Source organism: Catharus ustulatus, chromosome 4 (genome assembly GCF_009819885.2).
Source record: "Catharus ustulatus isolate bCatUst1 chromosome 4, bCatUst1.pri.v2, whole genome shotgun sequence".
Taxonomy (NCBI): Eukaryota; Metazoa; Chordata; class Aves; order Passeriformes; family Turdidae; genus Catharus; species Catharus ustulatus.
The window spans coordinates 58,225,735-58,239,057 of NC_046224.1; the positions used below are offsets into that span (position 1 = coordinate 58,225,735).

The 13,323-nt window shown below is 40.4% G+C and overlaps 1 protein-coding gene across 1 annotated transcript in view; it reads right to left on the reverse strand.

The window, feature by feature from the left end:
- MTPN (myotrophin) overlaps positions 1–10,784 on the reverse strand; it is a 29,329-nt gene extending 18,545 nt beyond the window's left edge. Inside the window, exon 1 of the mRNA XM_033058649.1 lies at positions 10,545–10,784. Within this exon, the coding sequence (XP_032914540.1) occupies positions 10,545–10,616 (72 nt within the window). The 5' untranslated portion in view covers positions 10,617–10,784. The remainder of the gene's footprint in view (positions 1–10,544) is intronic.
- Positions 10,785–13,323: the final 2,539 nt, after the last annotated feature.

A 13,323-nucleotide genomic window follows, 5' to 3' on the forward strand; every position in this document is an offset into this window, starting at 1 on the left:
AATAAACTGAACTACTGAGCCATCTGTGCTTCAGTTGTATCAGCATTTTGTGAGACAAACCTGATACGCGAGTTGTTCTGTAGAACAGTAATGAACCATTTCCTAGCTACAGCTTCTAGAAGCTTGTGCTACAATCCCAGCTTCAAAGATGTGCCAAACACGTGTCATTGAAAACAGTTGTGCTCCTCTCCCCAAAATCCTTAATCTGTGCAAGACTTGAGTGAGAAATAATGTGACCCACTCACTACTGGCTCTACCAAGGGATGAAACAGGAATGAAGGGCCCAGTTGTGCAGCTTCTCTTAGCTCCTATGAATTTCCATTTATACACAAAATATTCTGGATCACGAACTGAATCAGCCAATGATCAGACACTTTCCAAACTGTTTCTGCTTAGAAAGATTGTTAGAATTTGGAAGTAAAGTTAAAATGCTTTAGTTATATCATCAGGACTCACACGACAGCCCTGATACAGGGGACACAAACTTCAATAAAAGCCTTTAACCATTAATTCTAAAGAACTGCAGACCAATCTAATCACTTGATACCTCAAGTTGACATAAACCTAATGTTCACTCTAAAAAGATGTGTTAAGCACTGCATCTACTGACCACAGTTCAGTGTCCATTTTCATAGGCTGACCTGAAAGAGTTGACTTTTTTCCGTGTTTTCCCACTGCATTTTGGATTATGTGATTTTGAAGATGCCTACACTAAGGGTACACTAAGCACAAGACATTCCAGCTCGCATAGTTGCCAGATGATTATTATTAAACAGGAGCCATCAACCAGACAAACCAGGAAGCAGAGCAGTAATTCTGCCTCAATAATTCAGTACTAGACCTGAGCAAACTGACAAGAGATGATATGATGAAAACAGAAAAATCAACAAAACAAAACCTGTTCCTGCAAGAAGGAATTTTTTTTTTCTCAAGCTTAACAGGTCGAAAATTGCTCCCAAAGTTAAGCAGCTGAGCAAAGGATCCCAGTCATTACCACACATTCTGCACTGAGTTATTAAATCCCCATTAAAACACTTTCAGTTTCTGGAAGAAGCCCACATCAAGTTCTGTATTAAACTGCTCAGTACATGTTTGTCCAAGGAAAGAATAGGAAGTGGATGTTTTACTTTGAGGCAAACACACGGTGCCAGCTATTGGGTTTCAGTTTCAATAGACGCCAGCTTGGTATTTTGAATTCTCTGCATGATCTAAAGACACAATAATTAAAAAACCTCCACAACAATAATAAATGTGAATTCTCAAAGCTTGGGTTGTACTGTATCAGGAAGGTATACGAGAATAAACAGGAAGATGAGTGAGTGTATCTCCGAAATATTATTGCTATGGTTAAAAAAACCCTGAATTTAAGTGCTTTAATTGGGGCTTAAGTACCATAAGCAGGAATTACTTCTTCAGAAACTGAACAAAAGATATGTCCAAGGCAAAACCAAGTATTCTATCAAAACCAGAGCAGTGTAAACAGGTTTTCCTATAAGATTAAAAGGCAATATTTTCTAGTGTACATTCAATTTGCATTTTCTTCATTCAGCAATGCATAAAAAGACATGAAATGTCAAAAGTTGTATTAACGAGTTCTAGAAGTTTTGTGCCTTAATGCAGAGTTTTGTTGACATGATGAAGCAGTTGGTGACTGGAATTATGCAAAAAACAAAACATGGAAGCAAAAAAACTCGATCAGAAAAGCTATTTTTACATCCTTAAAATAAACACTGCTTTCTAACAACTACAGAATGGGTCCCTAAACCAATTATACATACCTGGAATACTCAGCTTCACTGTAATACTATCATTAAAATTTATAAATATTGGTATTGTACTTTTACGTTTGAAATAATCCACCTACAAAAGTTAAGCTATTATCTCCAGATTTTCAGGAATTATTGTTGAAATGCTTTAGTAAATACAGTCTACTAACTTGTCACAGAAATTGAACAAAAGACTGTATTTCATTTTATACTTTAATTAGAGGACCCTATTTTGAAAGTAATTATATTTACTATCATTATGCCCAAGACAAATTTAAATAAGAGTTAAGTGTTTTTATTACAAGCCAAAATTGAAGTTTTTTAAACCATGCTAAATATTCATGACTTTAGCCAAGAAACAGTTAACATCATTACTGAAGTTACTGAGAAGTCATCAATGCAAGAAAAAAAGATTCTTACAAATGCCTCGCTTGAGTACAAAAGATTCTGTGAGGTTTTTTTCTGGGTTGTCTGGATCTTCTTAATACACAGAATATTAAGAATATTTTCTTAATATACAGAAATGCAGATCTCACCTCACAGGAACTCTCCTGACCTCCTTCTTATTTGAATTGAAATCTTCTACCTTCAGTTGCATTACCTGAATCAAGCGCTGGAAGTATTTTTGAACGAACAGAAAAATACTTTTTAAACATTTATTGCCTATGGTATTTGCTTTCATAGTGTCATTAACAAATCAGTTTAAATGAGAGATGCTGATGGTAACTATTCTATGGACAGCTCTCTATCTATTGTCTCAAATGGCCTAAGAGCTCATCTTTCATGCTTGAAGCTAATCACTAATTTATAGGTCACAAGTGTGTTAAAAAGCAAGTTCATAAATGACCTGAGTTTGGGAAACGAATGTATCATCATTCAACAATAACTATCAAGACTTGATCTTAATTCATCAGAAACTCTCAGCACACAATTTTATTGTATGAACTGACTCAGAACATTCTCTGAACTTTGTCTCAAAGTGTGACAGGGCAGTCTCCAGAACATCTATCTAGTGATGTTTTGGTCTGCTCAGCTTATTAGCCACAACCTGCAATTACTCCCTTTGATTTCCAAAGCGTAGCTGAAGGCTAAGTAAAAGGATTTCACCATTTCCCTTCTGGCCTGTAACCACTGAGGAAGGCAGCAATGTCTGTAAGCAAAGACAAAACTGCAGACCATATTCTAATTTTTGGTGTTGCAAGAGGCAAAAAATTCTTTCTTTGAAGAAATGCAATGCCCCTGGCAGACAATGTATCTGAATGGAGCTACAGAATTACAGTGCGTAAGAAATACCAGCAGAGATGTAAAAATGGGTGGAAGTGTTGAAACTACCAAATCACAAGTCTCCCAAGCTACTTCAAAGCTATATTCACGTCTATTATGAGTTGTCAAGACCATATTTTATTTTCTTCCTTCTCTCTCTCATCAGGATTTCAGCTGCATTTGGGAAAATAAATTATTTGCTACCCTAGTCTTTATTAAAAACAGAAAAAAAGCCCCACCCAACCAACAAAAAAATCAAAACAAAACAGCAAAAATCCCCCCAGAAAACACACACAATTACATTCCAATCAGAGAATTAAGACATGAACTGTAGTTTGTTCAATAGGACTTATTGGTACTGACTGCATTCCCAGTCAAAACAGCAACCCTACAGATAGCAGTTCCTTAACCATTTAAAAGTATTGTTTCCTTCCCTATCTATGGCCTGTAATTGTAGAATTTGCCATCACTGGTCCAAATCAAACCAGTATACAATAAAAAGAAGTTAATCTCATACCTAGCATCTCCAAAAAAAGTTTTAAACTTACTTTAATATAAGCTGTGTTGATTTATACCTGTCCCTCCTCATAGTGAGCTAAAGCAGAAAAACATCTAATTGTTCAAAACTGCTGAAACTGCAACTTGTAAGAAAAACAACTGTTGTATAACCAACTGGTCAGTTTTTAGCACTTATTAATTCCAGCTCATGCTTTTGTCCTAGCAATAGATCTGGAATAGATCTGTCTATGGAAATGACAACTTTCTTTCTACAGAATTGTACTGGGAAATTCAACATTCATTTTGCTACGGATGGGAAGAAAAATTAGGAATAATTTAACACAAACCTTCAACTTCAGAAATGGACAAATTAGGTAGAAAGAAGTAACTTTGCTCACACTTTTTGTGGACAAATATTCAGAAGTTCAAACAAACATAACATAAAGCCATAAAAAACATGCTAAACTCAACTAATGGCTCACATGAAACTGCATCCTTGTGACTTCAGCAACCCAACCATATACAGTCCCTGGTTCTCAGCATCTTTCCTAAATTTTCTCTTCTGACCTTTGATCAGACATAGTAATTCTTGGAAATGAGAACCCTGAGTTCACAATGAGAACTTAAGTAGAATATTTGACCTTCAAGCCCTGATATCTTACCAGCTAAGCCTAGGGTCCTTCAGAAAAGGCACATGGAAGTTATTTGGTCTGTTGAGAACTACCCAAAGGAATCCTTATTTATGCATTTTGACACTGCTGCAAAGTTCACTCATTCAGTATTTTTTAATTATGTGGCCTGCCTGAGTCACCAATGCCATGGTACCCACATCAACATTCACTGCACGATCTTCACACCTAAAACAACTTTCCACATACTGTTTCAAATGGATACAGATCCATACCACCGCAGAGATGTTCTCTTGGAGTTTTAGAAAGCTTAGCTCATCTCCTGTAAGCCCTCTTGTTGAAGTCCAAGTTAACTAACTGAGCTAGGCTTGAAAAACAAGGATTTTTTTAAAGATAAAACTGATTGCTACAAGAGGGAAAACTGATTAGAATAAGGTAGGGCAGAAAGAAGAAGAAGTAAGTAGAAGAAGAAGTATTAGTAGTAAGTAAGTAGTAGAAGTAAGTATTTTCCTCACACCACTGAATTCTCTGCTTACTATTCCTAACATATTCCCAACTTTGACTTAGAAATGCATATGCTGTATACAAACTTGGACAAAACAGGATATATTTCAGAGATAAAATTTGCTTTCAATTTAGGGAATGGAATACATTAGCACATCAGCCAAAAAATAAATTAAATCCAGTGTTTTATACAATCTGGTCTTAAGAACTCTCTCTACTTTTTGCAGCAAACACCCATTAGGCACAGGACAAGCCAGCATGGTAAGAACAATCCAGACAGAATCAAGTAAGGAAGTACTTGACTTGGGATTTTAAGCATAGAAGGGTCAATTATGAATCACTTAGGCAATAAGCCATCAAGATTTTCAGAGTACAGCAGCAAACACAATGAACAAAATCACCACAGCCTGACATCAACATCTCATAGAAAATATTACACTTAGCAGTTCCGGGTCTATGATCATTCAAATGATCCCAGCTGGAATGAGTTTTATTTACATTTCAAATTGAAATGGCTGAAAAATCAGTTCTATCTGTACCTTCACAAAAAATGGAGAGATTTGAGAATGCTCATTCAATCAGTGAATCACACATTCCACTGCAATGCCAGGTTTGTAGACAAGTTTGGTACTCCATGCTGCTCCTATAAACTACTTAGGAATTTATGCACAAACTATTAATATCTGTGAATAATTCTTTCCACATATCCTCAGACTCTCTTAGATCAGACTGGGGAAATTAATTAGATATCCTGAAGAGGTGGTTTTCAACAATCTCATTCATTTTATTGTACACACTACTAAGAAGTGGCAGTCGTGCTGTTTTTTTCTGAAAGTTTTTCTAATACATTCCTAACATTTTGGTTAAGAGTAAGTCCACTATTAATATGGAGCCTGCTATGGGCAGGTTACAATAGCAAATAATTCTCTTGTTCCATAAAAGGAAGGATTTAGGTCATCATGTTCAAATTTGCAAAATGTAAACTGAACACCAAGTTTAATAGAACTATGCAGTAAAACAAAATTATCTTTAGCAATCACACTTCAGCAGACTCAACAGTAATCAAGTGGAAAAAAACAGAACTCCTAGAATCTGCAGATAAAGACAAACCCACATAGTAAAAGTGCTGGCATAACACTGGGGAGTTACAATACAGAGATATCCAAGAGGCCCCAGAGGGAGTAAGCTCAGTCCAGCAGATCCCAGGTCAGGGCTAGCTCTGATATGCTCCTGGACAAACTAGTGGGATATAGCCACTCTGCACTGTAACCCAGACAGGCTTCCAGACTGTCACTCAAGAGCAGGAAACCTGTTACCTGACCAGAGGCAATTCAGGTATCAGTGCAGCCATAATAATAATGTGCACTTCAGCATTCAGCATAATGACACAGGGGAATTTCAATGTACCCATGGTATGCTTTATCTGTAAATCAAGTAACCTGCTCATATATAGCAACCATTTCAGTACTTACTTTCATTTAGTTTCTAACTGAAGGTGTAGAAGTCACTGGAATGGACAATGAAAAGAGCAGAGGTTACCCCCAAGAATTAAAAGCTATTTATTAGTATTTATTACCATGGTAATCTTTCTTTTTGCAGATGTATTTAAATCTCTTTTCAACTACACTTAACTACACCCCTGACTTCTGCTTCTATTTCAAAAAGGTACATCCAAAAAGTTTCTTTTATTTTAGCCCTTGTAGTTAGTTTAGCAGTAGTCAAGTTTCATGCATTTCTCAAGGCATATACTCAAACTTCACTATATCCCAAAGAACTGCAAGACTGCAGCATCACAGCTTTGTCAAGAACACACAGGTGGTCACTGTTGTCTAGATGAGTTACTGGAGGTCCTCCAAGAATTTAGTTTTGTTTTGTTATTTAAAAAAAAACCAAGACTCCACACCAGAAATGCTTACCAGGCCACTTTCTACAAACATCCATTTCACAGCCTAGCATCACTTCAATCTCCCAGTCCTCTGAGCAGTAAAAACCTGGTGCTTCCAGTTTGGTTGTCTGTCCTATCTTCTTATGGTATTAGGTTAGCTGATTCATCAAACTTAACTGTAAGCAGTGGTAGGTTTAGGAAACGATGTAAGGGATTAAAGCAGCTCATTAAAGTGGGGAATTCTCAGTTAAGCTAAGGGAGATGAAATTACTTCAGAACAAACATTTACTGAAGCCTCTCCTACAAATCTAAGTTTACCTTGCCAAAAAATTCATGCCTAGTGAATAAAAGAAATTGTACTTCGTCTCAGAAATCTACTGGAAATGCTATGTGCACATGCTGATAGAGAACTCCTTTCTAAGCAACTGCACAGTTTAGCTAATTCCACTGGTGAAAAAGGCTAAAGAAAAGGAAAAAGAGCAAACACCATTCAGTTTAAGAAATTCTGTGGGCTTAATATAATTTGCTCTTGTTCTAATTAGTACTTTTTAACCCACTCCCTACCTTGAGTGAGATAAATTTCTTTCAGCTGCGTGGGTCCTCCTCACCCATTAAACTGATCTGATTCAGCTGTTCCCATGGAAGTTTCTGCTTTCTTGAGGAATTTTAAAAATTTGAGTGGATGTATGTGGGAAGAGTGCAGAATTCCTTCAATCTCTTAACTCCTGTAGGCATCTCTGAAGCCAACATATGCTGGTTATATTAAGAAGGAAGACATGAAAGAAAGCAAACAGCAAAAACTACTTTTTAATCTAGTCATCATAAAAATAGCTGACTTTGTACCTAACTGCTGGCATAACACACTAGATACAGTATTCCAGGAGAAATTTCTATTTCCCATAAAGAAAAAGTTGACACTGTCACAAGGTGAGAACTGTAGATGCTAACATAATGTCTCTTATAAAAACAGAAAGAAGTGTTACAAGATTATTCAAACTATTAAAATAATCTTTCATATTTTCATCAAATAGAAGCCACCAATATCCTTCAAATGCAGACTGGCAACAACGAGATCTCTTTTGCTAAGCAACAAAGCAGTATCATTTGGCGTTGCCCATTTCACTGCTACCCCTCATATCTACTCTTCCTGTGAAAAGTTTTTTTCCTGAAGGAAGTACCTTCAAGAGAACACAAGATCCCTATGTAGAAAAACATGTAATGCAAATGGAGACCCTCGCTTCTGTTTCTGTATCCTTCCTTTGTCCAGGAACTGTTGAAGTGGCAGAAACATTCTCTTTCTTCTTGGTATTTACTAGCCAAACCTCAGATTTAAAAAAACAACAAAAAAAAAAACCCAAAAAAAAAACCTTATGACTCCAAAGACAGAACATCCACACCCTACCACACACATGTGAAGAAAAGTCCTGTCTGATTAAAAGAGTTCAACTGCTACAGTCTCACTGATAACATCCATTTATATTATTGTTTTTAAAGCACCCAGGGTCACCTAGTTAGCATTTCAAGAACTGCCATTCAGATATGAAACAAAATCAAGGGTTGAACCCTTCATGTGGTAATTGGTAGCAAAACTGCAAGATTATAGTTAAAGGCTGTATTGTTTCCAAACAAATAATGAGGAAACAAAACTAGAACAAGAAACAAAATAAACAAGAAATTGGGAAACAAAAGTTTCAGGAAGAAAGACAAGGAAGAATTTTATGAAGATGCAGGCTGTAAGATATATGACTGTCTCTCCCATTACAGGGAGAGGAAATTTCTGTCACTGCAAAGTTTATATAAGTAAAATTCCTGAACATTAAATCATACTTAGAGCAGGAAAGCAGCAGCAAGCAGAAGCCATACAACTGATAAGGAAGAAAGTCAGAAAGAACACACAGATACTTTCCTGAGAACTCTAACTGCCAAAGCACGATTTGCCTTCACATATTTTATTAATCTCAGAACTGAGAATGTGAAGTTCCAGCTGAGGCTTCTCCTACATTCAGATGGATTATGGAGTTCTCTTGCCCCTACTCAACCTACATTTCCTGTTGTACACTAAAACATAAACTCATTCTTGTACTTGTTTCTTCCTTGACAGCATCCCCTCTATTTTGTTTACCTTCCCAAAACCCACCTATCTGCACCTCTTTAAAACTTACAAAAATTAGACAAAAAAAACTTTACAAACCACTAGCAAGGACGAGGGTCAGTCAAAACTTATTTATATAAGCTTTGTTTCCACAGGAAACCAGCCTAAGAGTTTACTAGTTCAGAGTCTGTCAAGGAAACAAAAAGTACTGAAAACATTTGACTTCTTCTAAGTTGTTTAACAACTGAAGACAACACATACTTGCAACTGGGAGAAAAGTATAAGATTAGATCACAAACCAACAGAAAATGCCCAGAGTTTATTCAACTTCTACATTAGATGCAGTTCTAAAATGTAAGAGTGCTCAAGGATTGCAGGCTCCTTTTACACTAATCATCTAACCCCAGTGAGTAACTCTCTTTTAAGGATTTCTGCCTCATTAGTGCAGTTAGATGATAGCCTTCAGCCTCTTTACTACAGCAGCATCCAGGCTGGCTCAAGCCTCTTTCAGTAGCAGATGGAACCAAATATTTGATTCGGCACTGAAGCAGATGAAGAGTGATCACATAAAATCCATTTGCTACACGAGTTGCAGTGCCACTCAGGAAGAGTGGGAACACAAAAAAAGCTTTCCAATTGATACTGCAATGAACTTGTAGGTATAAACTGAACCAGGACAAGTTACTGCCAAAGCTTCAAAGCTTCTGCATCAGCAAAAGATACACAAGGATCCCATAATTACTAGCACACAGTGAATTTTCCAGACATGGAAATCCTTTAAAAGCTGTAGGAAAAACCCAAGTATGCTGCTGACACACTGTGCAAGTCCCCAAATCTGAGAAGATATTAGACATACCAATGTATTACCCAACTTTATTACACAGACAAAGGTACACAACCTTTAGCAAACAGCTGAAGCAGGATAATTACATTATTCCCAGCTATTTCCTCTAGAACTTTACAGGAAGAGCACGTGAGTGAGTGCACAGCCACTTTGATGCAAAGTCCAGCAGCTTAGCTAGAACTGTCAGAGAAGACTATTCAGGCTAAGCTGCTGGACTTTGTGCTAAGGCAGCTGGAAGTGCTTGCACACTTTCCTTTTTGCCAAGAGCGCTACAAGTTTGAAAGTTGACAACTGGAGTAGAAAGCACTTAAATCACCACGGTAAGTTGTGTCAGCGTGTGTCAAGCTCCTAAAGACAATGATTAACTTGTTCAGAGATCTAAATATAATTACAGGTAAATTAGATGTACACCTTCGCTGTGATGTAACAGTTCCCAGACAATATTCCTGAACATTTAGGATTCACTGAAGCAGAATGTTGCCCTTATGCATTTTTCCCACAAATCTCAGTGGCAACAGAAGGCAAATGAGGACAGAATGCAGCTTGCAAATACTGCCATGTACCTGAGGAGTGTCCAGCCATAACACAGGTGTCTGCTGCTCCGGCAGCGCTCGCCCTAACTAGGTATCAGCACACTTCCCTGAAGGTTAATGAATTAAGCCTCAGCACACCCGGTAGCTCAGCATCATCCTATTAAGGATGAGCCCTGAAGCACAAACTGGAAGGATAACCAAACCGAGGCCACAAATCCACACAAGATCCGCGAGGCAGGACCGGGATCTTGGCTGTCAATCCATTAAGTTTCACGTAGCGACACGGAATAACTCCCCCGGCCGGGGGCAGGACAGGAGGAAGCCGAGGAAGCGAGAGGCCCCGCAGAGGGGGAGGGGGCCCGCAGCTCCGCACGGAGCTCAGCGAGCGACAGCGCTCAGCCAGGCCGCGGGTCCCGCCGCCCCGGCCCCATCCCGGGGGCTGCGCGCACATCCATCCCTTCCTTCCTCCTCCTCCTCCTCCTCCGCCCGCGCCGCCGCCTCGCCCACCCCGCGCCGCCGCCTCCTCCTACCTTGGCCACGTAGTCCTTCACCTCATCCAAGTCTCCGTTTTTGAGGGCCCACATGAACTCCTTGTCGGACATCGCGGCCGCCGGGCGGGGGGACGCGGGCGGGCGAGGCGGTGACGGGCCGGCGGCAGCTGCCGGGATCGCGGGCGGCGGTGCGGGCGGCGGGAGCCCCTCCCCGGCTGCCGGGCAGAGCGGGGCGGGGCGGGGCCGGGCTCGGAGCAGCGCGGGAAGGCGCGCGAGCAGCGCGGGGCGGGGCCGGGCCGGGCACGCGGCAGCGCGGGCGGTCCCGCCGGGCCGAGGAGCGGCTTCAGTCGCGCGCAGCCGCACTTCCGCTTCCGGCTGCCGCGTCCGGCCCCCTCTTCGCCGCGACGCCCGCGCGGGACGGCGGCACACGGGGCACAGGACGCATGCGCGCGCCGCCAGCACTCCCGCAGATCCCGCGGGGGCAGAGGGAGGCAGGCGGAAGGAGGGCTGGGCATGCGCCCTGGGCCCCGCGGCCCCGCCCGAGCCCCGCGGTTGCCATAGAGACGCGGCCTAGGCCGGGCCCGCCGCGACCGAGCCGTGCCGAGCTCAGCCGGACACGGCTGTGACGCGGGATGCGGCCCACGGTCTGTTCCCGCTGAGGGAACCGTGTCTGAATAGCTGTTCTGCAAGCAAACCCGGAGGCTCTGAGCTGCAGATAATTATCATAATGTTTCCAAAGTAGCAGCGGGGAGACATGAAAGGAAGGATGTGGTGGTTAATTAATGTGTTGGCACTCAGCGGTTGCATCTCTTTAGTGCAGCCACATGTTTTGCGTATGGAACATGCAGCTTGTTTTGTGACTCAGGCTTGTCTGCCAACAGGCAGCCCCTCTTCCTAATCCCCCCTGGCATCCAGCATCCCAAACACCCTTGGAGGTGGAGCTGCTTTGCAGTGACTCTAGCCAGTGTGAATCACAGAATAATTTGGAAAAGACTTCTGAGGTCATGCAGTCTGACCTGTGACCCAGCATCACCATGTCTGACACACCATGGCACTGAGTGCCACATCTAGTCTTTCCTTCAACACCTCCAGATGACTGGAGATAGTATGAAAATACACAGATTAGGAAGAATTTCCTTATTGTGAGAGTTGTGTGGCACTGTAACAGGTTGCCCAAGGAAGTTATCAGATGCCCCATCCCTGGAGGTGTGAAGATCAAACCTGATGAGGTTTGGAGCAGTGTGGTCTAATGTAAGTTGTCCCTGTTCATGGCACAGGGCTCGGAGCTAGACATATCTTTAACGGCCTTCCAACCCAAACCATTCTATGATTCTGTGAACCTATCACTCTATGATGATGAATTAAAATGTGGGAACACTCTAGATCAATGAACTTTGCCTTTTCTAGCTCAGTTGCTCCCTTTGAGATAAAATGCAACTTTCTGCTTACCAGATAAGCTCTGTTTTGAAGTCCTGCGTTACTGGTGTAGTGTCCAATCTGCTTCAAGAAATAAATTGGAATTTATTGGTGCAGTCAGTTATGCACTGTTGGTATTCTATATCTGCTTGTAAAAGTCATAAATAGTAGTACACAGTCTAGAATAAAAGATAATCTAATCAATTCAGCTATCCAAATAAAAGCAAACAAAACAAATCCAACAAAACCCAAAGAACAAGCACAACATAAAAATCCAAGAGACTCAAATATATATTGGTCTCATTGCAGGTTCTATTTAAAAACACGTGTTTCATCTCATACTTGCTATATTCCCTTTGTGTAATCCTGAACAATTCTTACACAACAGCTGTTAGTTCAGCAACAACAGCCAAGCAGTAATATAAAGCACCATATAGAACTCATTCTATTGAGGATAAAATAATAAAGGTGACAGATTGCAGCCTCAATAAAGTTATGGAACTGACACAAGAGATCTGGGAGTGACAGGTGAAAATTTAACAATTTATTTTCTTTCTGTTTATTAGTTTGTTATATTTATACTGAAGGAAAAGGGAATGGAAAGGAAAAGGAAAGAGGAGTTGTTTTTTTCTTTGCCAAGGTGAAGCAAGGCTTGCAAACAGGGAAACTCAACAATTATTGACTATATTCATTGTTGGACTTGAAGCAGAAGGGGAAGCAGACAAAGTCAGACACACATCGCCAGTTCTTTGGTGCCTGTTCATGAATCCCAGTGAGGCTGGACCTCAGAAAGACACTTGGGGGCCAGTCTTTGGTAGTGAGGAAGGCTGTCATGCTGTGGAAATGCATCTTCCAATGGAATGGAAATGCTTTTTCCTTGAACACTATGTAGTAAACACAGTTAGCAATTGCTAAATAAGAGGCTGGCTCTGAAACTGAACCAAGGGATGATTCAGTGTTGACAAATACTCTCAGCCAAATCAGAAAGTGAATAATGGTTTGGAAGTTTGACCTATGACACATAACCAGGCTGGACAGAGTACAAATCTCCTCTTGGCTGTAGGTTTCCTTTCTTTCATTATTATAGTTTTCATCGTTTATTTCACATCTAAGTACTGCACTTTCTTTTACTCACAACAGTATGCATGTAAGTCATTGTTACATTATTCTATTCTCCATAACTAAAGCAAACTAAAATGTTTGTGCCTTCACACCAGGGAAGCTACTTTTTATTTCTATAACACTAGGTGTCTTTTCAGGAGCAGGTATTAGAAAATGGAAGTTCAAGGAATTCTCTTTTGATAATCTCTATTATTTCTTTAAATCAAAGTTATAAAATTCTAGAAACAGAATAATTTAGATTGAAAGGAACCTGTGGAGGTTATATCTGATCTAATCCCTG